The sequence below is a fragment of the Manis javanica genome, chromosome 15 (assembly GCF_040802235.1).
Source record: "Manis javanica isolate MJ-LG chromosome 15, MJ_LKY, whole genome shotgun sequence".
Lineage (NCBI taxonomy): Eukaryota > Metazoa > Chordata > Mammalia > Pholidota > Manidae > Manis > Manis javanica.
In genome coordinates, this window is record NC_133170.1 from 66,545,511 (window position 1) to 66,570,855 (window position 25,345).

At 40.2% G+C, this 25,345-nt stretch overlaps 1 protein-coding gene across 10 annotated transcripts; it reads right to left on the bottom strand.

The window, feature by feature from the left end:
- Positions 1-406: 406 nt before the first annotated feature.
- On the bottom strand, positions 407-25,086 carry TCTN2 (tectonic family member 2). Of its 10 annotated transcripts, none has more exons than XM_017680718.3 (18): positions 24,954-25,086; positions 24,703-24,810; positions 24,179-24,255; positions 23,142-23,337; positions 20,483-20,583; positions 17,925-18,121; positions 17,339-17,456; positions 16,389-16,530; positions 15,330-15,395; positions 14,438-14,572; positions 14,132-14,209; positions 12,067-12,147; positions 11,362-11,473; positions 9,326-9,432; positions 9,074-9,227; positions 1,102-1,286; positions 912-954; positions 407-633 (listed from the first exon to the last, which is right to left on the bottom strand). In XM_017680718.3, the coding sequence occupies exons 1-18, from the start codon at positions 25,033-25,035 to the stop codon at positions 516-518; spliced, it is 2,100 nt and encodes a 699-aa protein (XP_017536207.3). In that variant the 5' UTR covers positions 25,036-25,086; the 3' UTR covers positions 407-515. The 10 variants fall into 10 exon arrangements, with proteins under 10 accessions (XP_017536207.3, XP_017536210.3, XP_017536208.3 ...); XM_017680721.3 differs by having other exon boundaries at positions 1,102-1,227; positions 17,339-17,465; XM_017680719.3 differs by having other exon boundaries at positions 866-954; positions 1,102-1,227; positions 17,339-17,465.
- Positions 25,087-25,345: the final 259 nt, after the last annotated feature.

Sequence of the window (25,345 nt, forward strand, 5' to 3'; positions counted from 1 at the left end):
GCTTACTACAGTTGCTCCTGGTGTTATTTGACACTTTCCCTGTAAATCCCCCACCCATGCCCCCGTCTTTCCTCATCCATTTATTTTTTGCTTCTGTATTATATACGTTTCTTAAGGCTTTATGAATGTTTCATTTTTTCTTTGGAATAGGGAAAATTAATACAACAGAAATATACTAAAAGTAGGAGAAAAGACTGACTCTCTAAAAGTACAAATAACATATTTGGACCAAAACTCCTATGACTTTAATAATTTGTCATAAACTAAAGCTTTTAACATTTATGTACACAGTGGACCCTCTCATGCATTTTGCTTGGTCTGGTCCAGTGATGAGAATGCCCGTCCTGCACCACTTTGCACATCTGGATACCTACACATGTGAATTAAATTCTCAGAGCATGTAATAAAAGTTCCACACACAAAAAAAAATACTTTATTAATATTAAAATGTTACAGAGGGACACAGAGGAGTTCTAAAAGAATCATGGAAATAAAAGTCTATGGTCTATAAGAAGTTAGATGGTCATTGCTTTCAAGGTTTGCATATCCTGGTCCAGGAGGTACTGAGGAGTAAAGTAAATAAGAAGGATACCAATAGGAAGCCCTTGGCAACACACTGAGAATAAGGCTCTCCTGCAAGACAATGAACCAAATTAAGCGACATTTGTATTTCTTGTCTTTTTTAATAATTATATAGGTAGAAATAAGACAACATTAATAGTGATCATTTCTAAGGGGTAATATTATCAGTAAATTTTTTAAGCTTTTCTATATGCCTTAAGTTTCAGTGACATTCACACATTTAAAAAAATATGTTAATTGACATCACATAATGATAACCATCCCAGAAATCTGGTTCTCCTACCTAGATAATACCGTGTCAATGGATATAGAAGTTGCAGCCAACACACCTCATTTCTGTCACAGTCATACTCGGTAAAATTAATCTGGAATCTATAAAACATTTTAGAAGATTACAATAGTTACAACAAAGCATGCTTTTGATAAGAAGCATAAAAACATGATTAAAGAAATGTCTTGTTTTCAAATATGTATTTCTCTGCTTCCTAATAACATCAACTAGGTCGGCAAGCAGATTACCTTGTCTGAGGCTGAGGTAAGCGTGCAGGGATCTCAATAAACTGCACTGCCACACTGACAGGGAAGAGGTCAACCTCATTCTCACAAGTGAGCCCACACTGGAACTGCCAGCTCCTAGAGGAGAAACTGGGAAGAAGGAGTTTGTGGGCAACACGTCCACCACTCTGTGAAGAACCTCAGGCAGACTGGGGTGGAGACGGGAAAAAAATGGCAGCGTGAGAAGTGAGGCAGAAATCTCCTCCCAAAACCACATATAATATAAAAATACAGCAAATATAACTATTCCTAAAAGAGTGACCAGAAGTAAGATTTCATCAGCCAGTCTACATCTGGGAAAAGAGAACATCTCACAGAAAAGGGTAAAGAAACAAAGCGACAACCTGGCGGGCTCAAGCACTCCCCCCACCCAAGCTCACCAGTGGGAGGAAGAGAACCAGAGCAGGGAGGGAGTAGAAGTCCAGGACTGCTAAATACCCAGCCCTACAAATCTACTCTAGGAGCACAAACTCACATTGCATGGTGCTCTGGAGATTAGAAAGGTTGAAAAGCAAAGTCAGAGACTGAGGTTCCAGCTGCATGTAGCAAACAGGTTCCCACAACTGGCTTCCCTGGGACAAAAGAAAGGCAGGTGCTTTGAAAGCCAGTGAGATGGCTGCTAAAGGCACAAGGATTCTGGAGAAGGAACAGGTGAACAAGATTGCCCCAGCACACTTGGCCCAACAGGTTGGGAATTTTCAGGAGCTTCAGGAGCTCCATCCCCCTGACTGGCAACACAGCCCTGAGGTCCCCCACTGCAATAAGCAGCCTGCCACTTCTTTCTCTCCACTGGCACCTGCACGCAAACCCGCTGTCCCCGCCATTGCTCCAGGCCAATCAGAGCCTGCTACAACTACACAGGCTTAATGCAGAGGCTGCTCCCTGTGTGCAACTCACTGGCCCTGACAGGGGAGGCAGGCACTGTGGCTGGGAAGCAGGAAAGGACTTTGTCCTCCTGGCAGGCACTGGTGCCGCTTGTCTGCAATCCCCACCATCGCTCCAGGCCAGCCAGAGGACAGCCCCACCCAAGGCAGCTTAGGGGATTAATGCAGAGGCTGCACACTGCGCGCAGCTCACTGGCCCTGACAGCGGAGGCAGGCACTGAGGCCAGGAAGCAGGAAGGGCTTTAGGGTAGGTACTGGCACCATTCAACTGTGACCACTGCCATCACTCCAGGTACTGGGCACTCTGAAAAGCAGAGTTTCTGGGCACTAGAGGATGCGGCCTACACAAACCTAATATTTCTCACTATCAGATAGAATTATGAAAAGGCAGAGAACCTTGTTCAATCCAAAATCACTCAAACACCAGAAAGAGGACTTAGTGAAACTGAAATCACCAATCCTCCTGAAAAATAATTCAAAGTAAAAGTCATAAGCGTGCTAGTACAGCTACAGGAAAATTTTCAAGAGCTAAGGGACAAATTCAGGAGAGAGAAGGACACCTTACAAAATACAGTAGCTGAAATGAAACATACAATGGAGGGATTTAAAAGCAGACTGGATGAGGTAGAGGAGACAGTAATGGAATAGAAATTAGAGAAGAGTAATACAAAGAAGCTGAGGCAGAGAGAGAAAAAAAAGATCTCTAGGAGTGAAAGAATATTAAGAGAACTGTGTGACCAATCCAAACAGAAAAATATATTATAATTTGCATTATAGGGGTACCAGAAGAAGAGAGAGAACAAGGGATAGAAAGTGTCTTTGAAGAAATAATGGCTGAAAACTTCCCCAATCTGGAGAAGGAAATAGTCTTTCAGGCCATGGAAGTGCAAAGATCTCCCAACACAAGGGACCCAAGGAAGATAACACCAAGACATATAATAACTAAAAAGGCAAAGATAAAGGACAAGGACAGAGTATTAAAAGCAGTCAGGGAGAGAAAAAAAGATCACCTAACAAAGGAAAACCCATCAGGCTATCAACAGACTTCTCAGCAGAAACCTTATAGGGCAGAAGGGAGTGGCATGATATATTCAATGCAATGAAACAGAAGGGCCTGAAACCAAAAATACTCTACCCAGAAAGATTATCATTTAAATTTGAAGGAGATATTAAACAATTCCCAGATAAGCAAAAGTTGAGGGAATTTACCTCCCACAAACCATCTCTACAGTATATATTAAAGGGACTTCTCTAGATGGAAGTGCTCCTAAGGCTAAATAGCTGTCACCAGAGAAAATAAAAACACAGTAAAAGAAGTAGACCAATTAATTACTAACCAAATGCAAAATTAAATCAGCTACCCACAGTCAGTCAAGGGATACACAGAGTACAGAATATGACACCTAACATAAAGAGTGAAGGAGGAAGAAAGAGAGAGAGAAAAAAAAAAGAACCTTCAGATTGTGTTTATAATAGTGTAATAAGCAAGATAAGTTACATTGTTAGATAATAAAGAAACTGCCCTTGAACTTTTGGTAACCATGAATCCAAAGCCTGCAATGGTAATAAATACATATCTATAAAAAATCACCCTATTGTAAATGCACTTAATGCACCAATCAAAAGACACAGAGTTACACAGAGTTACAGAATGGATAAAAAAGCAAGACCCATCTATATGCTGCTTACAAGAGACTCACCTCAAACCCAAAGACATACACAGACTAAAAGTGAAGGGATGGAGAAAGATATTTCATGCAAACAATAGCGAGAAAAAAGCAGGAGTTGCAATACTTGTATCAGTAAAAGAGACTTCAAAACAAAGACAGTAACATTATATAATGTTAAAGGGGACAGTCCAACAAGAGGATATAGTCATTACAAATATCTGTGCACCCAACATAGGAGCACCCAAATATGTGCAACAAATACTAACGGAATTAAAGGAGGAAATAGAATGTAATGCAATTCATTCTAGGAGACTTTAACACTCCACTCATTCGGAAGGATAGATCAACTGGGCAGAAAATAAGTAAGGAGACAGTGGCACCGAACAACACAGTAGAACAGATGGACCTAACAGACATCTACAGAACACTCCATCCAAAAGCAACAGGATACACATTCGTCTCAAGTGCACATGGAACACTTTCCATAATAGATCACATACTAGGCCACAAAACAAAAAGAGCCTCTCAAATTCAGAAAGACTGAAATTGTACCAACCAACTTCTCAAATCACAACCAACTTCTAGAAATAGATTGTACAAAGAAAACAAAAAGGCTCACAAACACATGGAGGCTTAACAATATGCTCCTAAATATTCAATGGATCAATGACCAAATTAAAACAGAGATCAAGCAATATATGGAGACAAATGAAAACAACAGCTCAGTGCTGCAGCTTCTGTGGGATGCAGCAAAGGAGGTTCTAAGAGGGAAGTATATGGCAATTTAGGCCTATTTAAAAAAGGAAGAACAATCCCAAATGAACAGTCTAAATTCACAATTAATAAAACTGGAAAAAATAGAACAAATGAGGCCCAAAGTCAGCAGAAGGAGGGACATAATAAAAATCAGAGAAGAAATAAATGAAATTGAGAAGAATAAAACAATAGGAAAAAATTAATGAAACTAAGAGCTGGTTCTTTGAGAAAATAAAAAAAATAGATAAACCCCAAGCCAGAGTTATAAAAAAAAGTATACACACATAAACAGAATAAAAAATGAAAAAAGGAAAAATCACTATGGACACCACAGAAATACAAAGAATTATTAGAAAATGCTATGAAAAATTATATGGTAACAAAGTGGATAACCTGGAAGAAATGGACAACTTTCTAGAAAAATACAACCTTGAAAGACTGACCCAGGAAGAAACAGAAAATCTGAACAGACCAATTACTAGCAATGAAATTGAATTGGTAATCAAAAAACTACCTAAGAACAAAACTCCTAGAACAGATGGCTTCACTGCTAAATTTTATGAAACATTTAGTGAAGACCTAATACCCATTCTCCTTAAAGTATTCAAAAAAGTAGAAGAGAAGGGAATACTTCCAAACTCATTCTATTAAGCCAGCATCACTCTAATACCAAAACCAGGCAAAGACACCACAAAAAAAGAAAATTACAGACCAATATCTCTGATGAACACAGACGCAAAAATACTCAGCAAAATATCAGCAAACCAAATTCAAAAATACATAAAAAACATCATACATCATGATCAAGTGGGATTCATTCCAGGGACACAAAGATGGTACACATTCAAAAACCCATCAACATTATCCACTACATCAATAAAAAGAAGGACAAAAATCACATGATCACCTCAATAGATGCTGAAAAAGCATTTGACAAAATTCAACACCCATTCAGGATAAAAAAAACTCTCAACAAAATGGGTATAGAGGGCAAGTACCTCAACATAATAAAGGCTATATACAACAATCCCACAGCCAACAATATATTTAACAGTGAAAAGCTAAAAGCTTTTCCTCTAAGATCGGGAACAAGATAAGAATGCCCACTCTCCCCACTTTTATTCAACATAGTACTGAAGGTCCTTGCCATGGCAATTGGACAACACAAAGAAATAAAAGGGATCCAGATTGCCAAGGAAGAAGTTAAACTGTCACTGCTTGCAGATTATATGATATTGTACATAAAAAATCCAAAAGAATCCACCCCAAAACTCATACAACTAATATCTGAATTCACCAAAGTTATAGGATACAAAATTAATACAGAGAATCTGTTGCATTCCTATATACTAACAATGAACTAGCAGAAAGAGAAATCAGGAAAACAACTCCATTCACAATTGCATTAAAAAGAATAAAATACCTAGGAATAAACCTAACAAAGGAAGTGAAAGGCCTATACCCTGAAAACTACAAGACACTCTTGAGAGAAATTAAAGAAGACACAAATAAATGGAAATACATCCCATGCTCTTGGGCAGCAAGAATTAATATTGCCAAAATGGCCATCCTGCCTAAGCAATCTACAGATCTAATGCAATCCCTATCAAAATACTGACAACATTCTTCAACGAACTAGATCAAACAGTTCTAAAATTCATGTGGAACCACAAAAGACCCTGAAGAGCCACAACAATCATTAGAAGGAAGAATAAAGCTGGGGGATTACACTCCCCAACTTCAAGCTGTACTACAAAGCCACAGTAATCAAGACAATTTGGTACTGGCACAAGAAGAGAGCCATAGATCAATGAAAAAGAACAGAGAGCCCAGATATAAACCCACACATATATGGCCAATTAATATATGATAAAGGAGCCATGGATATACAATGGGAAAATGACAGCCTCTTCAACAGATGGTGCTGGCAAAACTGGACAGCTATATGTAAGAGAATGAAACTGGATTACTATCTTAGCCTCATACGCAAAAGTAGACTCGGAGTGGATCAAAGACCTGAATATAAGTCGTGAAACCATAAAACTGTTAGAAAAAAACAGGAAAAGCTCTCTTGAATATAAACATGAGCAACTTTTTCATGAACATATCTCCTTGAGCAAGGGAAACAAAAGCAAAAATGAACAAGTGGGGGTACATCAAACTAAAAAGCAAAGGACACCATCAGTAGAACACAAAGGCATCCTACAGTATGGGAGGATATATTCATAAATGACATATCCGATAAGGCATTGACATCCAAAATATATAAAGAGCTCACTTGCCTCAACACCCAAAAAGCAAATAACCCGATTAAAAAATGGGCAGAGGATCTGAACAGACACTTCTCCAAAGAAGAAATTCAGATGGCCAATAGGCACATGAAAAGATGCTCCACATCACTAATCATAGAGAAATGCAAATTAAAACCACAATGAGATATCACCTCACACCAGTTAGGATGGCCAACATCTGAAAGACAAGCAACCACAAATGCCGGCAAGGATGCAGAGAAAGGGGAACCCTCCTACACTGCTTGTGGAAATGTAAAATAGTTCAACCACTGTGGAAAGCAGTATGGAAGTTCCTCAAAAAACTAAAAATAGAAATACCATTTGACCAGGGAATTCCACTCCTAGGAATTTACCCTAAGAAAACAGGATCACAGATTTAAAAAGACATATGCACCCCTATGTTTATTGCAGCACTACATACAATAACCAAGACATGGAAGCAACCTAAGTGTCCATCAGTAGATGAATGGATAAAGAAGAGGTGGTACATATACACAATGGAATATTATTCAGCCATAAGAAGAAAACAAATCCTACCATTTGCAACAACATGGATGGAGCTAGAGGGTATTATGCTCAGTGAAATAAGCCAGGCAGAGAAAGACAAGTACCAAATGATTTCACTCATCTGTGGAGTACAACAACAAAGCAAAAACTGAAGGAACAAAACAGCAGCAGATTCACAGAACCCAAGAATGGACTAGAGGTTACCAAAAGGACATAGGGTTGGGGACGGAGGGTGGTAAGGGAGGGATAAGGGGATTAAAGGGTATTATGATTAGCACACATAATATAGGGGGGGCACAGGGAAGGAAGTATAGCACAGAGAAGACAAGTAGTGACTTTATAGCATCTTACTATGCTGATGGACAGTGACTGTAATGGGGTATGTGGTGGGGACTTGATAATAGGGGGGAATCTAGTAACCACAATGTTGCTCATGTGAAACCTGAGCATAAGATTGTATATCAATGATATCTTAATTAAAAAAAAAAAAAACACCTCAAGTAACCAACATGGTAGCCACGTATATTGAGATTCTCTTGAAGAAGTTTCGGATTCTGCCAGTGCTCTCTGCCCCTTTGGAGTAGGCCCATTAGGCCAATTTTCACTTGCACGTGGGAAGAAAGCAGGGTCATGAGCCTCCAGAGGTCTGCCACGCTGCTGCAACTATCCAGCTTTCACCTCCTCTCTAGTCATCTCATGTCATACTGGGGCTTTGAAAGTAAAGCTGTCTTACCATTTGTTTGTCTCACAATATCATCACAACCCCACAGCCAACTCTGAGGGCTTCCACATTCTAGGTGCAGCAGTAACTGTCTTGCACACACCATGTACGTGCATGTCAGGCTGTTCCTCGAAACAGAAGGATGACACAGGCTTGGTGTGAACATCTGTTATTCCCACCTATACAGAATTCCTTCACCTTCTGGTAACTGCACCCCAGTTTTCCCCTGGGGGACCCCTCCCCACTTTGAGTGGAGCAGAAGGGACCAGGGGGATGTAGGGTGGGCACATCACTCAGACTAGTCCATGAGTAACTGTCTACTGCACTGGCCACAAGGATTGGTTCAAAAAAGGGGCATGTAACTGAGACTGAAACAGCAAGACTTCCCAGATCATGTTTGAGAATGACAGAGAAGAGGCACGGTCATCTCACTGGACTTGTTAAGTGGGGATAAGCCTGGAGTTGCTGGTGTTCATCATCACCAGCTCTTGAGGAGAACCTCCCTAAAATGAAATCCACCCAATGGAAGGAGGAGCCAAGACATGAGCCATGAATCAGCTGTATGTAGACTTTGTAGAACTGGAAGCCATAGACTCCCCTTTTGTTTGAATTAGTATGAATCAGGATCCTGCCATTTAAACTAGATAGAGAGCTGACACATAAAGGTATGATTACCATTTTACAGATGAGAAAACTGCAGCTCAGAAAAGATTCAGTAACTGTCCAAGGTCACACAGCTTATTACTAGCAGAACCAGGTTTGAACCCACCTACCTGCTGCCAAAATCTCTAACCACTGGGCAATATTCCCAGATCAGCATGCCAATTATATCTATGGATTTTAAAATAGGCTTAGCACTAAGCAGCCCCTTATTCATCTTTTCACCCCCTAAAGTACTTTGCAGAATCCCTTATACATAGCTTTATAAGTACTGTGAGTGAGAACAATTTTCAGTACATAGTTGATACATGCTCTTTTTACACAGACTTATATTGCTAGTCATTGTGATGTGTAAGGAAACAGATTCTAAATAAGCATTTTCCTATTCTTTGGAGTGCCTTCAACTTACCTCTCTATAAACTACACTTATCCTGGAGGAGATCATACCTTGTCTCTACACCAAGGATCTCCCGCTGAGTGATCCCTTCCACTGCCCCCGCCTCTGAGGTGAGGATGCGGATATTCAGCTGAGTAGGAATATCCAGGCAGATGCCTTGCACACTGACAGATGGGTCTGTACCTGCAGCAGGGGCATCTGCACCTGTAGACATGTTAAGTTGTACATTGTGGAAAGAATAATTTAACTACACTTTTCCATAACCAAGTTACACATTTAACACATATGCAGCTTTGACTTACGTATTATTTCGAGCCAGCCATCACTAAGATCATTGTAATCGGAATTGCCTCTCATTGCAACATGAGTTATTTGTATTAATGAATCCAGTAGTTTACCAGCATTTTCCCTGCAAGAAGGTAAGATGTTTCTCAGTGCATGACCAGTAGGCCTTAGCCTTTAAGTCCTTTCCTGGAGGCATTCATGTTGTGCTGGCTGGGTGCCTAAATAAAAACTGCCAAAGGAACTAGCATTGAAAACTAGCAAGGAGTCTTACTTATCTTCAGTGGCTTTCCCAGGATGGACCTAAGTAGCCAGGGGAGGACATACAGAAGCAATATTTTTCTTTGGATTTAAAATGCGAGGAACTCATGTCGGTATCATGTGATTTACAGACACCACAGAGTGTCCCAAAACTTGGGAAGTGGGTGGATCACATATCAAGTTACCAAGGTGAATTCATGGGCCACAGTGATCCAATAGTAAAAGGAACCTATGTATTTAGCTAGAATTTTGAGCCATAAAATTAAGTGAAGATTAAGAATTGGAATTTAGCATCCCTCCTTCCCTGGAAGGCACACATCTTCTGGATGGTCAGGGAAAGACTCCGACTGTTGACTCAGATCTTACATCCTGTGACCAGGAGACTTTGTCTCCGACTGTTGACTCAGATCTTACATCCTGTGACCAGGAGACTCTGTAACTTACACCCTCTGTTTTCTTCCCTTCTCATTGTCTCCCCCATCTTCTCTCTGCTTCCCCAAGAGCCACACCCCTCAAGATGTTACAAGTGAAATGGGTTAAGAATGCATGCAGTATCTTACTACACTGATGGACAGTGACGGAAATCAGGTGTGGGGAGGACTTAATAATATGGGTGAATGTAGTAACCACAATGTTGCTTATGTGAAATCTTCATAAGATTGTATGTCAATGACACCTTGATAAAAAAAAAAGAATGCGTGCAATAAAAACCACAATGAGATACCACTTCACACCTATATACCATGGCTAATATAGGCTGGTAGAAATGTGATATGGTGCAGTCCCTATTGAAAACAATTTGGTAGTCCCTCACAAAATTAAACATAGAATTATCACATGATCCAGCAATGCTACTGTTGGGTATATGTCACTGAAAACCAGTGTTTGTTTAACAAAACCTGGTACATGAATGTTCACAGCAGCACTATTCACAATAGCCAAAAGGTGGAAACAATTCAGATGTCCACTGACAGATGAGCAGATAAACAGAATGCAGTCTATCCATACAACAGAAATTATTCAGCCACAAAAAGGAATAAAACACTGACACACACTACAACATGAAGGAATCTCGAAAACATGATGCTAAGTGAAAGAAGCCAGACACAAAAAGTCACCTACTGTAAAATTCCATTTATATGAAATGTCCAGAACAGGGAAATCCATAGAGACAGAACAGATTGGTGAGTGCTGGGGAATGAGCACTGAAGGGTATGGGATTTCCTCTGGCAGAAAAAAAAAGGTTCTGGAACTAGACAAAGTGGTAGTTGCCCATAATGAATGTACTAAATGCCACTGAACTGTCTTTTTAAAAAAGACTAATTATGTTATGTGAATTTGACCTCAATCAGGAAAAAAAAAAAAAAGAATGCTTATGCATGGCCCCAAATTTCTAAATAGCACCCAATTAGGTGCAAAGTTCTTTCTATACCATGTAACAGGGCTTAAGTACTGTTTAGATATTAATCACACCAACTATAGTTGACCCTTTTTATAGTTCTAGATTTACTGAGTTCCAATAATCTGAACAAACTTCAGCAGAGAAATCTGCATAAATAGGGAGGATATGGCTTTTGTCCTAAAAAGGAAGTCTACTTTCCCTTATACTGATGTTTGAATCAACTCCAAATTGTATTGGAAGTTGTATTTATTCATTATTCACTACCACTTTTAAACAAGTTTTTTTTTCAGATGCTAATTTTTCACAGTCATGTTGTCTTTAGTATTTTTGTGGTAAATCAATTTTAAGCAAATCACTCTCAAAATGCGATATATTCATCAATGAAACACTCACCTGAACCAAGTACAGTTTTCATTAATCCCAACTTCTAAAAGGCACCCTGATAGCACATTTTCTCCAAATAAAATGGCTTTGAGAGTGGCTGATGTACACAAACCCCTTCCAGCTATAAAATAGGAAGATTATACTCTCACCATTTGAGTTAATAAGAATAAAGATTTACTTCAAAATGTTTCTAGAAAAACAGAGAGAAGACAGTAAGTACAAATAAAGTTTCCAGTTTTTGAGAACAGAGGCCATTGTTACTCTTATCCTTTCAGAGATGAACTAAAGCACCTTCTGTATCAGAATACCTCGGCCCGGATCAATGATTTATTCTGAACATGAAATTTAATGCCTTCTGACAGATGTAGGTAGTTACCAAAGAGGCAAAGATTTCCCATAGTTTGGAATGAAGCTGTTCTCACATCTACACTTAGCACCATCATGAGCTACAGGCAGCCATGAGGAGGTCTCTCAAGCCGATGCCATACTGAAATCTCTCTAATAAGCAGCACTTCGGGTGCAAGCAATGTTAACATTTTCTATACACACACACACACACACGTAGACAAAGCCTTAGAAGCAGGAACAACTACCACCCCCAGCTACATAAGCCAACTCGACTTTAAAGTAGTCAACCTCTTATTTAGATTCAAAATACAGTAACATTTCCAATTCATTTACCCAAAAGCTAATTGTAGTACCAAAACAGATTACCCGAATGCCACCGGTGTAAAGTCGTAGCATTGTTCATGTTGTTGATATTGAGAGCTCGAACAGGCCTGCCAAGTTGGTAACCTAGACAAACACAACAGTGGGGGTTTGCATCTTTTCTTCCACAGTTAATCTAACACAGCAAGTGCTACCTCATCAAATGTAAGAGAGGAACATGCAATGAGAGGAAACATGCAGGCAGTTTTTCCAGAATAGACTGGAGAGAGGACATCACCTTCACTTGTTTCCTTTTTTAAAAAAGATATCCATGTGATTTTCTAAACAAATTTTAAAAATAAAATCTGTAAAGTACAAAGCATCTGGGAGCTCATCTTGGACCTCTCTCACACTGAGGATAAGCTGCTAAGCGAGCCAGCTGAGGAACCCTTGCTGAATGATTCATACCACTGATCATAGGAGCTTGTAAAGGAAACGGAAACCAAAGCGAACCTTCAATGCAACCACACTCCAGTAAATCAGTTCGACACCAAGGGCCGGCTTAGGTCCCATTCCTGTTGCTCTCCTGTCAATCCAAGGGCAGGACTCTGACTTGCTCATTGCTTTTCCTCTGGCACCGGGATGAGAGCCTGGCACACACTATATATTCAACCCAGGTCCTCAATGATGGAAAGTTTGGGTGAATGATCAACATTCTACTTCTCTGAAGTTCTCGTATCCATCCGTACATGCAGCACTTACTTACTAATGATCTTGGAGTGTTCACCACTGTTTGCTATGACTGGGTGCCATCTTTCCAAGGAAGAGTTCATTCCTGGAGGATAGGGCCCATTTTGTATAGTCCTCCTAAAGCCCTGTCCCACCTTGGAAAGTACTAGAGTAAGTGCTGTATATTCACAAACTCCTTCACAGACTGATCAGTTCTGGCTCTTAATCAATTTATTCTTTTCTGACAAGATCTTCAACATTTTTCACATATTCTGACAGTGTTTCTCAGAAAATCCTGGAACATTAAGTCAGTGAAATGAAAATTCTGGGAATTCCCAGAAATTTCGGGAGCTTTACTTTGCTGCCGATAACAAATAAACCGCCAAACTCCAAAAGTACACTAAAATTCTATTTAAAAGAAAGTAACAACAACAAAATATTTATATATGTATGTGTGTGTGTGTGTGTGTGTGTGTGTGTGTGTGTAATCATGTGTTATTAAATCAGTATATATAAACATTGAAGATCATGCAAAATAACATTTTTTGAAAAGTTAAAACTTGTTCTTTCATGGTAAATTACTGCCTGATTAAGAACAGTAAAAGAAAGGGACAATGTTTTTAAGAAACAAGGGCAATGTTTTTGAGAAACAATGATAGTTTGACCAGCATATATTTACTGAACACTTGCTATGGTCTGAGCTCAACAGAAATATAATGCAAACCACATATGTGATTTTAAGATGACGTATTTTTAGAATTTTTTAGAAATTAAATTATTTTTCTAGTAGCCCCATTAAAAAGATAAAATTAGGTGAAACTAATTTGAATAATATATATTATTCAACCCAATATATCCAAAATATTATATTTTCCACATGTGACACTGACCACATTTCAAGTGCTCAGCAGCTGCCTGTGGCCTGTGATTGGTGTTCTGGTTTAGGTAGTGAGGTGGCAGCAATTAACAAAAGAAGCAAACACACCACATGCTGGCTGCTGATATATTAGCACATAAATACAAAATGCACAATGTCACAGGGAGTTCACAGTCCCCACAAAGTCTCTCCACCAATTCCAGGTTAGGAACCCATCATCTGCAGCTTATTATTTCCTAAAAAAGCTAAGTTGATAAATGTTTTAAATGCATCCTCTCTTTTTTCAAAAGTCCAACAGCTAAAGAGAAAAGGTGTTTCTCTTATAGCACCTTGTTACTATTTACAATACTTTATGTATAAAAACTCAAGTTGTTATCAGAAGAATAATACAGTGCTATAAAAGAGAAATAAGGCAGAAGGTTGGAGTCATAAACTCAATTTAAAGAAAGTTATTTGTAATCGCCTTTTAGGAGTGTTGAACTAAAATATGTCTGTCAGATCAGCAACTGACATATACTGTCTTACCTGGATTTCCAGATGATTCCTTTTCATCACTATTGCTAGAACTTACAAATTTTACTGTAAATCTCTGTGTTAGGATTCCTAAAAATAAAACAAAATAAAAACATAGTGTGTACCATTTCACTAGGAAAAGAGATTATCCCACAGTGTTATTTTCTTTACCTTATATTTACATTTTGACATGCAAAAAAGTCTTTTTTTATTCAATATGTATGATTTAGTTTTATGTGTCATAATTATGAGAATCCTGATGAAAGAAAGAATAACCTTTTAGACTGAAAACATTATTGCTGCCCTCAACAAAGTTACCTTTCTGGTGGGAATTAATTTCTGCTCTAATAATTTTGAGGTTTATTTCACTGATTGTGTTATTGTTCCATCTGAAAATATAATGTTCTTCCACATGCACGTTTCTGGAGGCTGATCCATTACTTAGAAGTGTTGCTGCAAATAAAAGAATATTTACATAAATGAAAGACCCTTTGGGGGCTCAAGTCTATCACAGGTCCTACCAAATCAGCACCAGCCTCTTGCTCTATACTGTCACAATATCCAAGCGACTGTCCCTTTCATCTCAGTATCCCCGGCACCCAAGTCACAACTCTATTAGGAGAATGTGCTTGGTAGAATGCTGTTAAATCACAAGACTACAGGTGGTGGCTCCTGCTTAAGAGCAAGCCTCATTCACTACTATATTGCAGGCACTCTACTAATATCTGATGAAGGGATGAATACATTCAAGAATTACAACACATTGCTAAGAAACACAAATAGTGTCCTTCATGAAAAGCAAAGGTTCTGGTAGTATCAGCCAAACTCTGCATAACATCTTTGACTGCACCACAACTGAAAAGTTTAATTATCACAGAAAGAAAGCAACAAGTGAAAATGCTGGGTCCTGAAGAATTCTTTAACTCTCTGAAAAACATTTAAGGAAATGTTCCCAGCCCCTGAGACCTGGAAGAGTCCCCAACACCCACATCACCCAGCATTGTGAGGAACTGGCCCCTGCTTCAGATATCACCCCAAGCCTGGCAAGGCAACCAAGGAACCAAACAATGTCAGGGGGATATCTTTCTAGTTGTGAACCTCCTCATATTCTTAATAAAAATGTATTTCACTCTAAGACTATATATTACTTGTAAAAAAATGACACACATATTTTCTGTAGAAATGATAAAAAAGCATCACAGTAAACTACCTGTACTGGTGATGAATTTGTCCAGGCCAGTTGCTTCCTCATAGGTTACTTTTGCTGTAACAATGCCTATAAAGATACACAAATTAATTTCTTTTGGACTACAGGGCCTTGCATGATCATATCTACTTACTCGAAATGAAAGCTTATGAAGCAATATGGTGTGTGCCAACTACAAAACCATTTCCCACTCCCCAAACACCATCAAACAAATGGGAGTCCCACTGCCCTTGGCATCATATTAGAACTGACGAGGAGCATCCCAAAATCAGAGAGAAAAGTCTTGAGTGTCCCTCATGGAAGAACTAATATGCAGTGCTGGTGTGCATGCAAAATGCTGCATCCCTTTGGGAAACAATTTAGTGGTTCCTCAAAGGGTTAAACTGCCATGTGCCTCAGCAATTCCCTGCTAGGTATATACCAAAGAGAAATCAACACATAAATCCACATAGACACTTGTACACAAGTGTTCACAGCAGCTTATCACAACAGCCAACAGCTGGAATCACAAAAATCCCTCAAAGGATGAATGGATAACAAACATTGGTACATTCATGCAATGGAATATTATCCAGCCATAAAAACACAGTTCTAAACCAGTGTGGACGAATCTCAATACCTGATGCCAAGTGAAAGAAGCCAGACACGAAAGGTCACATATTGTCTGATTCCATTTATAGGAAACATTCGGAATAAGCAAATCCAAAGAGACGGAATGGAGATTAGTGGTTACGAGGGGTCAGGGCAAGAGGAGAAAGGGTCTCCTTTGGAAGGATGAAAATGTTTTAGAACCAGAGGTGACAGTTATACAACATTATACATGTACTAAATGCCACTGGAATGCATGATTAATCTTACAGCATGTGAATTTTAACTCAATTTTTTAAAAAACCTAATATGTATGCTGTCTAATGGAACTGAACATCTTCTAAAGAACCCTCCTCAAATGGTAGTTGTAAACACATTTTACATTGATCCAGCAAAAGTGATTTATATTCTAATGAGATGACACTTTCTCTAAACACTCAGGTCTGCGTTTTTTTTAAAACCAGTGTAACCTACCTCCCACAGCCCCGTTCTTTATCTTCACATTGATAATCCGACCTTGTTCCTGGTATACTTCCAAGTCAGTAATACATTGAACATCCAAATTATGAAGGAAGGCAACTGGGGCCCCCTGCAGGCACTGACCAACCAGGGACACCTGAGGCAAGACAAGGCCCAAACAGATGTTAGGCCTCTTTTCTAATTACAAAATATACATCAGCATCTTGGAAGGGTGTGCTTTCTGCAGCCTGTTCCTAGTGCTGAGCCAGCATCAACAAGGGCGAGTTCACTCACCAGTGACCAATTGGAGTAACATAGCTCATCACTGTGCTACTCAAAGTCTGGAACCACTGGTTGAGGAGTCAAAATAAGTATTATTTAATGAAAACAAAAGAAAATTCCCTGCTCAGCTCCATTTATTTTTCAGGGACATTATTGTATTCTATTTCATTTTCTCTCCCTCATTACAACCAGAATTTCATTCAATCCCCCAAAATGGATTCATCTGAATAGCAAAGCAAAATGGCTTAGAGTCCCAAGTTTACTCCAACAGATACTTTTTCCTCATAATTTTGAAGTTAAAAAAAATTAAGATTTCACATACAACTCTATAGACCTCAAGTAGTTTTCAAAACTTTGGAATGCTAAAAATTATATAGTTATAGCTTATTGGAAATTGGCCATTAAACTAACAGAAGTGAAGAATGATGGTTATTTCCATGGAAATTGATAATGTGTCTGGTTTTCTCTAGGAAGTTCGCTCAGATTTAGCAAAGATACTGGTTAATTCAAGAGTGACTATTTTATTAAAAATCCAGAAACCATAAATAGTAGATGCCTGGAACATCCATAGGAAACAAAATTAAGTAACAGGATGAGATATTTAAGAGCAATAGGAGTTAAACTGACAATATGATGGGAAAAATAGGAAAAGGCTCTAGCATATTAGGATTGGAACTATTTACCTGCGGAATAGTAAAATATGAGTTATCTACAATCATAATTGGATCTCCTTGTTTGTAACCAAAGTCTGAGAAGTCTTTTAGCTCAGCAGGCAAATAGGCTCCCCGGGAAGTGAGCTGTCTAGAGAAACTGTAAGTCAGTAACAAAGAGTATCACTAATACTGTCAGCATTGTCCTCTAAATACAATTCTTCCTTTAATTTATTTATCCTTTTTATTACAAAAAGAATATTTCTACCCAGTGCCACTGAATTGTACACTTTAAACTAGTTAATGGTTAATTGCATGTCACATAAATTTTACTTCAATAAAATAACAGTATATAAAGTTGTTAAACAATGTGGACAATAAAGACAAGTAAGGAGAGTTAAAGTTCCCAGGAGCTCACCACTCTTTCCCCTGACTCAGATACTCACCATGCAGTACTGGTGGTATCACTCTCTTTACTTTTAGTGGAGCCAATTCTTTCACCTACTTAACCCCAAATCAACTTACTCACTGAAATCTAGAATTGAATCTACAATTGACTCACCAACCAGGTGAGCAGCCCCAATAGGACGCCCGACCCAGCAGAAGCTGGGACACTCACGCAAAGCCATGGTAGAAGTGACCCAGGAAAGGCGAGTTGGCAAGCAAGGACTGCACGCAGAGGAGCAGAGACCAGCCCGGGACTCCATGGGCCCTCCGAGCACAGCAGAGCTGATCAAAAAGAGGATTAACATCTCCTCCAAAAACACCGGTGAAACAGGACGATTTGAAGAGCTCTCTTATACCTGATGAGCATTCCTTGAAGAAAATGCAAAGGAACAGTGAGAGGACAGAAGCTTTCTGTGGTGCCTCGATGATAACCTCCTGGCAAGTGTGATAAGCCCCAGTCTCTGGGGCCAGCAGGATGCCCCTGAGGATGCACGGAATGGACACTGTCATACTGTCTCTGTCTCAGCTAAAAGTGATAGGTGCTCCCAGAAAGCAACACTGAACTGGAATTGCTTTCCACAATTCCCCACAAGCCTCCAAGAAAGGAAATTCAGGCCTTCGTGGGAACCACATCTTTACTGGGGGCATAAGATGTCCCCACAACAAAACTAGGGAAAGAAGAAAAGAGAAGATGGAATAGGGCCCCTGTGGGAATAAAACAGAGTGCACTTCCCTTTTTCATCGTCATCACCATCCAAATCCCTGGCCCAGAGAAACCCAAAAACATTAAGAGCAGGGCACACAGTCCATAATCCATGAGAGCCCCAAAGACCCTCACTGTATTTTACTTCATCCAATTAGTGTTGTCAAGAAGTTATTGGATGCACGATTTATTTGTCCATTTCACATAGGATTGAGACAGCTCAAAGTTAAATATGTCCTGAACCCCTTGTTTATTGAAGGTAAAAAAGGTCATCTATTATTTTAAATGGGAACAATCCAAACTTAAAGAGCGATCACATCTCCAGGGGAAAGTAGCAGTTATCTGAAGACATCGCTGATCCAGAACACCCAACAGTGCCCTGTGGGAAGGGCCGTGTGTCTGTACACCACACAGAACACACACGAAACTGGTTCAAGACAGGGAACAGGGACGCGGTCTCCAAGAAGGAAGAAGAGAATACCGTTTGGACGTTTCTGTGGAGAGTCTCACAGACTGACGATGTGCTGTTTTTCCACATTCAATGGAATTGTTATTACAAGTGCAAGTTTTTACTAGGAGAGTTACAATATAAATTACGACCGGAAACTTGCCTTGTTTTGTAAAACCAACTGGGACAAATTCTATAATGGGGGTGACTTGGAGCCTAGGACCTGTGCCTCTTTTGCATCTCTCATTTCTCTTCAATAGAATCTAAGGATTAAAGAGATGTTCAGGACCTGTGGTTAGGCAAGCACTTTCTCAGATCTCACAACAAAAGCACAAGCAACCCCCCAAAATGGATAAGCTCGCCAAGTAAAACAACTTTTGGACTTCAAAGGCCCTCTGCAAGGAAGCAGACAATCTGCACAATGGGATGACTTTCTGGAAATCGTGTACCTGAGAAGGGACTGGTGTCCAGAATGTAGAATGAGCTCTCACAACTGAACAACCAAAAGACACCCCATCAAAATGGGAAAAGGGTCTCATTAGACATCGCTTCTGAATAGACAGATAAATGGTCACTAAGCACACAAAATGCTGCTCAACGTCACTGACCACTGGAGAAATACAAATCAAAAGCACACTAAAATAGCACCTCACACCCGCTAGGACAACCATGATCAAAAAAATATCACTAGGAAACTTTTGTTGAGGATACGGGAAACTCACCCTATATACCACTGATGGGAAGATACAGCTGAGCAGCCACTTTGAAAAACTCTTCCTCAAAAGGTGAAAACACAGGGAAGAGCAAGTCTACTCCTAGGAAATCTGCCCAAGAGAAATGGAAACAAGTCCAAACAAAAACTGATATATAAATGTTCACAGAAGTATTATTCCTAAAAGCCAAAAAGTGAAAATAATCCCTGTGTGCACCCACTGATAAGTGGATAGACTCTAGGTGGCATGGCCACACCATGCACTACGAGTCGGCCTGAAAAGTAATGGAGTGCTGAGGCATGCCCCAACACAGATGAACCTGGAAAACATCGTACCGAGTCACAGAAGTTGGACAAGAGACTGCAGGATTGTTGGACTGTACTGTAGGATTCCACTCGAATGCCACATTCAGGACAGGAAAATCCAGGCAGACACAGACTGACCGACAGTGGCCTTGGGATGAGGGGTGGGCATGGGAGAGACTACAAATGGGCAGGAGGTTTCTTTGTGGATGATGGAAATCTAAAATTTGATTGTCATGCTTGTACAACTCTATACATTTACTTCATAGCATTGAAAAAATGTTCTTTCCTTTTGACATCTTGTAAAGGCTTCTGATAAGTTATTGAAACCATCAGCTCTATATAATCCTCTCAGTTGTGACCTTTTCCAAAGAGATACATATTCTTCCCTAAACTAAACGGAGAATGCTGGATAACAAAACTGAATTTGAAAACTATCTGCAACAGGAAATACAATCTCAGTGTAGAAAGACCACCCATCGAACATGTCAATGGAAACTGCAGGCATCCCTCACGTGCTACAGGCACCATATCTTTGGCACCCGATGATCTGAAAGGGCCTACCTGGTCACAGCAGCAGCGAACATCACAGGCCCCAGCTGTTAAATTGCAAGGACATCGACCAAGGGGCTGATACACCTGGTTAGGAATAACAGTCATGTTTTCTGAAAAGTACAAACAAAGATATTCAACTATGAACAAAGTGACACCAGTCTTGTCATGCAGGAGAAAGCAGAATCATTGTTTTCCAAATTAATGTGACCAATACTCCACACTCAGGAACCCCTGAAATGACATATATTCATAAAACATATCTGAGGTCTGTATCTACTAGGCCAACAAAAACCCAAATCTAAGACAGTGGGCTACTTAGAACAGAACAAAGACGTCCCAGGTGGTCTGCAAGAGAATCAAGTAACTCAAATTTACAGTGTAGGAAGAGTGTGACTCACTGATTGTATTTTTCAATCCCCTTTCATAACAGACTGATATTAAGCATTTACTCCTTCAGATTCATTACCTCTTTCAGCCGCTAACACTGAAGCTGGTGACATTTAGACAGCTTTTGTAAGGAACCCTTGCAGACACAGGATCCTACTGAATTATGTATGCTACATGCCTCAACCTCACATCCTATCACAGTATAAATCCAAACTTCACTTCCTCACGCTGGTCCAAGCGTGGGGAAATGAACAATCTTCACACCCACTGGAAAAGGAGTTTGTTCCATTACTTTACAGCCTCCTAACTCAGAATCCAGAGACTGTTTCTAGTTTCTCTGCAATAATATATCAGATTAAACATTCAGCCTTTTGATTTTTACTTTTGTCCTTTGGTTCAGTACACGCTGGAGAACTATGTGGCAATCATTGGTTTAACCTCTATGGAACAGTTGACTTTAATGACAGGACAGCTGAAGCATCTAAAAAGCAACTAAATATATATTCTGTGCTATAACATAGTAGTATCCTAGTATGTCAATGGTTTGAGGAAAAACAAGAAATATCCACTAACAGCCCATGTTGGTCCAAGTGTGGGGGAAATGAACGCTTGTTCTGACCCTAAGTATAATCAAACACATGTGGCATGATCAAGGCAGTTTAGAATAGGGTTTTACTATGTGATACCTAGACAGATGTTTGCATATCTTTCTGTACATCTACGTAGTTTGCTAGCTGCATTGTTACTAGGCACACCACATACTTACTGTTTATCCTCACCTCCTTTTTCTTGTTCTGATTTCTGTCTGACTGCATGCAAAACTGTTTACACCTTTGTGGGGTCAGAGCGGACATCTTATAATTCAATATACAGACTCTCATTTTCCTAAGTCTGGCTATGTGCACAAAGATATTCTAAAATATTACCTAAATATAGTCAAGCATAGTTTTTAAAAGAAAAGAGTCACTGCTTCTAATGGCTTAGCTACTATTAATCCCTCCTGTAGATTTTTAAACTGCAGAGTATTTTATTTTGGTTTTGAATTTTAAGCATTACAAGATATTTTCTCTTTTAAAAACAAAACTTAAAACCTTGAAGTATCTAATATATTCACTTGGTTCAAAAAAGTCAAAGGATGTAAAAAAAGTACACAGCAAATATCCTCACTCTCAGGCCTTTCCTGTTCCCACATTACCCACCAGTGGGTTAGCACAACATTAGTTCTTGGAGAGCTTTCCAGAATTTCTCAATTCAAATATAAATAAATACTCTTATCCCATGCTGTTTGCACCTGTCTGCATCTGTTTTTGAACTTCACATATATCTTAGAGACCTGTCCAGGTAGGCACACCAAGGGCAGAGTAGCCAGCCCACTGAATGGCACTAACATAACTTATCTAAATACTTCTCAACTTCCAGAACCACAGGAGGACCACAGTTAGGGATGGGACAAGAGAAGTGACACTGAGAGAGTCTCAAAGTGACAGAGCTTTGCTACCAAGGAGGAACGCTTCTCCCTTCATCCAGGGTGAGCCCAGAGCCAAAAGAGGCTCCACACAGGCAATGTGGTGGTGGTACCTTCCCAGGAAGACCCCTCAAACATATGTGCTGAGACACTAGTTCCAGATTCAAAAGCTGGTGGTGGCTTAAATTCCATCACTGATAGCTGAGTCATAAAAACAATGGTATATTCACACAATGGAATACTAGGTGGCTATTGAAAAGAATGAGATGAACCTACATGGCATATTCCTACTAAAAATATCTAAGTTCTTTAAGTATATTAAGTATATTTAATCTGTAAGTATACTGAAAATAATAGTGTATTATTACTGTGTGTGGGTGTCTTTAAAGAAGGGAAGAGCTGCTTCCATAAGCATAAATAAACAGGCTGCCTCTGGAAAGGGAGCTGGCAGCCCAAAGCTTCCCCTGACAATCTGCTCTTTTGCTACAAACTCCTTCATTACTCTTTCCCCTGTTTGTTTTGTCTTTGTTTTTGGATGCAGTCAAAGGAATCAATACAAAGAAACCAACTTTACCTTCTCTCAGAAAGGACTTAAGGCCACTTACAAAGACACAAACAGTAGAACAAGGTAAAACAAATCTTAAATAAAATAGTAAAAAGTGGAAACTGAAAATAAAAAAGTAAACAAAAGAAATATAAATTTAGGGAGAAGAGACCACCTCAAGAGTGAAATACACTAATTTCATGGCCTGGGCTGATAATCAAATAGATAATGTTTGATGTGGCTCTTCTGATAGTCATACAGACTTTACTTACCTGATGCATTATGGGCCAGAGAAGAGTTGGCATAAATTTCCACTTGAATGAGTAGGTGTGCTAAACAAGATGAATTGTGAGATGCTGAAACCAGAAGAGTTTGGACAATACATGGGGACTCTGAGAAGAAATATGTCTCATTAGAGGAACACCTTTGCAGACTACTCTTCAACCGCACTGTCACTTCCAATGCATTCTGTAAGGAAAACATGCTGTACTTTTTAAAGGGACTCAAAATAGCATGCGTAACTTGGAATACATAAGAGACACTATACAAAAAAGCACACATCAGCCTAAGTTAACTTTACAGGAGGAGAACTGTATGCAAAGAGGATATAATTCTGCTCAATTCCACCCTATAAATTTATGGCTATCTGGAAGCCAATTCCCATCCTCGGTTTAACGTAAAAGCAAGGAATTTTGGTATATGTAGAGAAAGCTAAACACAGGTTTGATCAATTGACTTGGTTTGCTTAGGACCTTTTTAGTTTATTTATCATCCTACCAACAGAAGATTAAATATACACACAAAAGTAGGTAAAATGAAAACACTCCCCAGTTCCTGGGGTACAAACAGTCTTTCTCATCCTTTGTCTACAGAGTTTATGCCTTGCACAAACTAGGCACTCAATAAAACATTTATTGAATGGAAGATATTTAATCTCTCCAGGCTTCAGTGTTTTTACACATAAGCTCAAAGTTGGGTGAGATCAGTGGTTCATGAAGCTTTATTGAGGCACATATCCACTTGATAATCTGAGGGAAGCTGGCCACCCTCTCACCAGAATAATGTACATAAACATAATTTTATACACAATTTCAAGGATTTCACAGACTTCTTGAAACTAGTCCAAGGACCCCTAACACTAGAATAAGAACCTCTGGGCTGGATGGTGTCCACTAGCCCTGACAGCCCAGTTTCACCAAGTTCAGAGCACTGAGAAAGCTCGATCTTATTCAATCAAGACACCACTGTTAATTAACAACATTAAATGTGGACCTACACAGATGCTACACAGGTTTTACTCTGGCCTTACCACACTGGGTATCACAGTCAAACTCCAGTCTTCTGTGTCATTGTTCAGCACTTTACAATGTGGAGCAGGTAATAATCCTGAGGGAGAAAGATTAGAATGCAGGGTAGTATTGCCAAACAGCTAAGGGCATCCATGCTGGAGTCAGGTTCCCTAGGATGCAATCCCTTTCCAAGCCGAGGATTTGACCCTTCGCAAGCTGTGTGACTTTGGACAAGTGACAACCGCTCTGAACTTCAGGGTCTCCATTTGTTAAATGGGGTGAAGGATACTACTGTTCTTAACTAGGAAAAAGAGGTGATGACCGGATAGCACGGGAGGTAGCTCAATGAATGCCAGCCATCATTATCTCAAGCTTTCTTTTTTCGATCCAGTCCGCTTCTTTGGTCCCCAGCAGCTCGCATTCTCCCTCACCGCCCCTGCAGTGGACAGCTCGGGAGGCCCAAAAGGATACCACGTCGCCAGGCTCCTGGGCCACACAGGCCGGTCCCACCTCCAGCCTCCCCACCTGAAGAGCGGGAGTTTACCCTCCTCTTCCTGTAGCCGGGACAGGGATACGGTCACATCCTCGCCTCCGCCTACCAGGGACGCGCTGACTTCAGGGTCGGACATGCGGATGAAAGGAGGGATGAAAACTAAGGTGGGAAAGAAGGAAGCCAGGAGTTAACAGTTGACCTGCCTCAGCTGCGTGACGCTTTCTCTGGCCTACTGGCAGAGCCCGTCCGGAGCGTCTGGAGGAGTCCCCTCAGTCCTGCAGCCCCTGACTTGCCGTACACACCGTGAACCCCCGACAGCGGCCTCAGGACGCCCTGCAGAACGAGAAGCCCCAAGAGGAGAGCGGCCTGCGGCGTTAAGCCCATGCCTCGGACCTCCCTAGAAGCCGAGAAGGTCGGGTACGCGCGACAGCTATCGCAGCCGACCCGCCGCCGCCATCTTGTCAAGCCATCGACCGGAGCTATGGCAACCACCAATCAGCCTCCGAACTGGAGGAGCGGCGCGCGATTATTGGGTTGCTGGCAGGCGAGAGCCCGCCTCCTGCCGCAGCATCACCTCCTCGCCCAGAGGCCTGCCGCCCTCTGTGCCTTAAGTAGCTAGGAAAGCAGGAGTTCGCGTCCGCTTTAGAAGTTGGAGTTCCCCAACCCTAGACTGAATTCAGGCACTGTGCAAAAG

What these genes read in the sequence shown, in the direction of transcription:
- TCTN2 (XM_017680717.3), bottom strand. Translation starts at nt 25,035, where the DNA reads ATGGGCTTAACGCCGCAGGCCGCTCTCCTCTTGGGGCTTCTCGTTCTG. An exon ending in TCTGGCCCATAATGCATCAG is followed by an intron (nt 20,584 to 23,141) that starts GTAAGTAAAGTC and finishes TGTACTTTTCAG; the next exon opens with AAAACATGACTGTTATTCCT. An exon ending in CAAATTCATCACCAGTACAG is followed by an intron (nt 14,573 to 15,329) that starts GTAGTTTACTGT and finishes TTTTATTTGCAG; the next exon opens with CAACACTTCTAAGTAATGGA.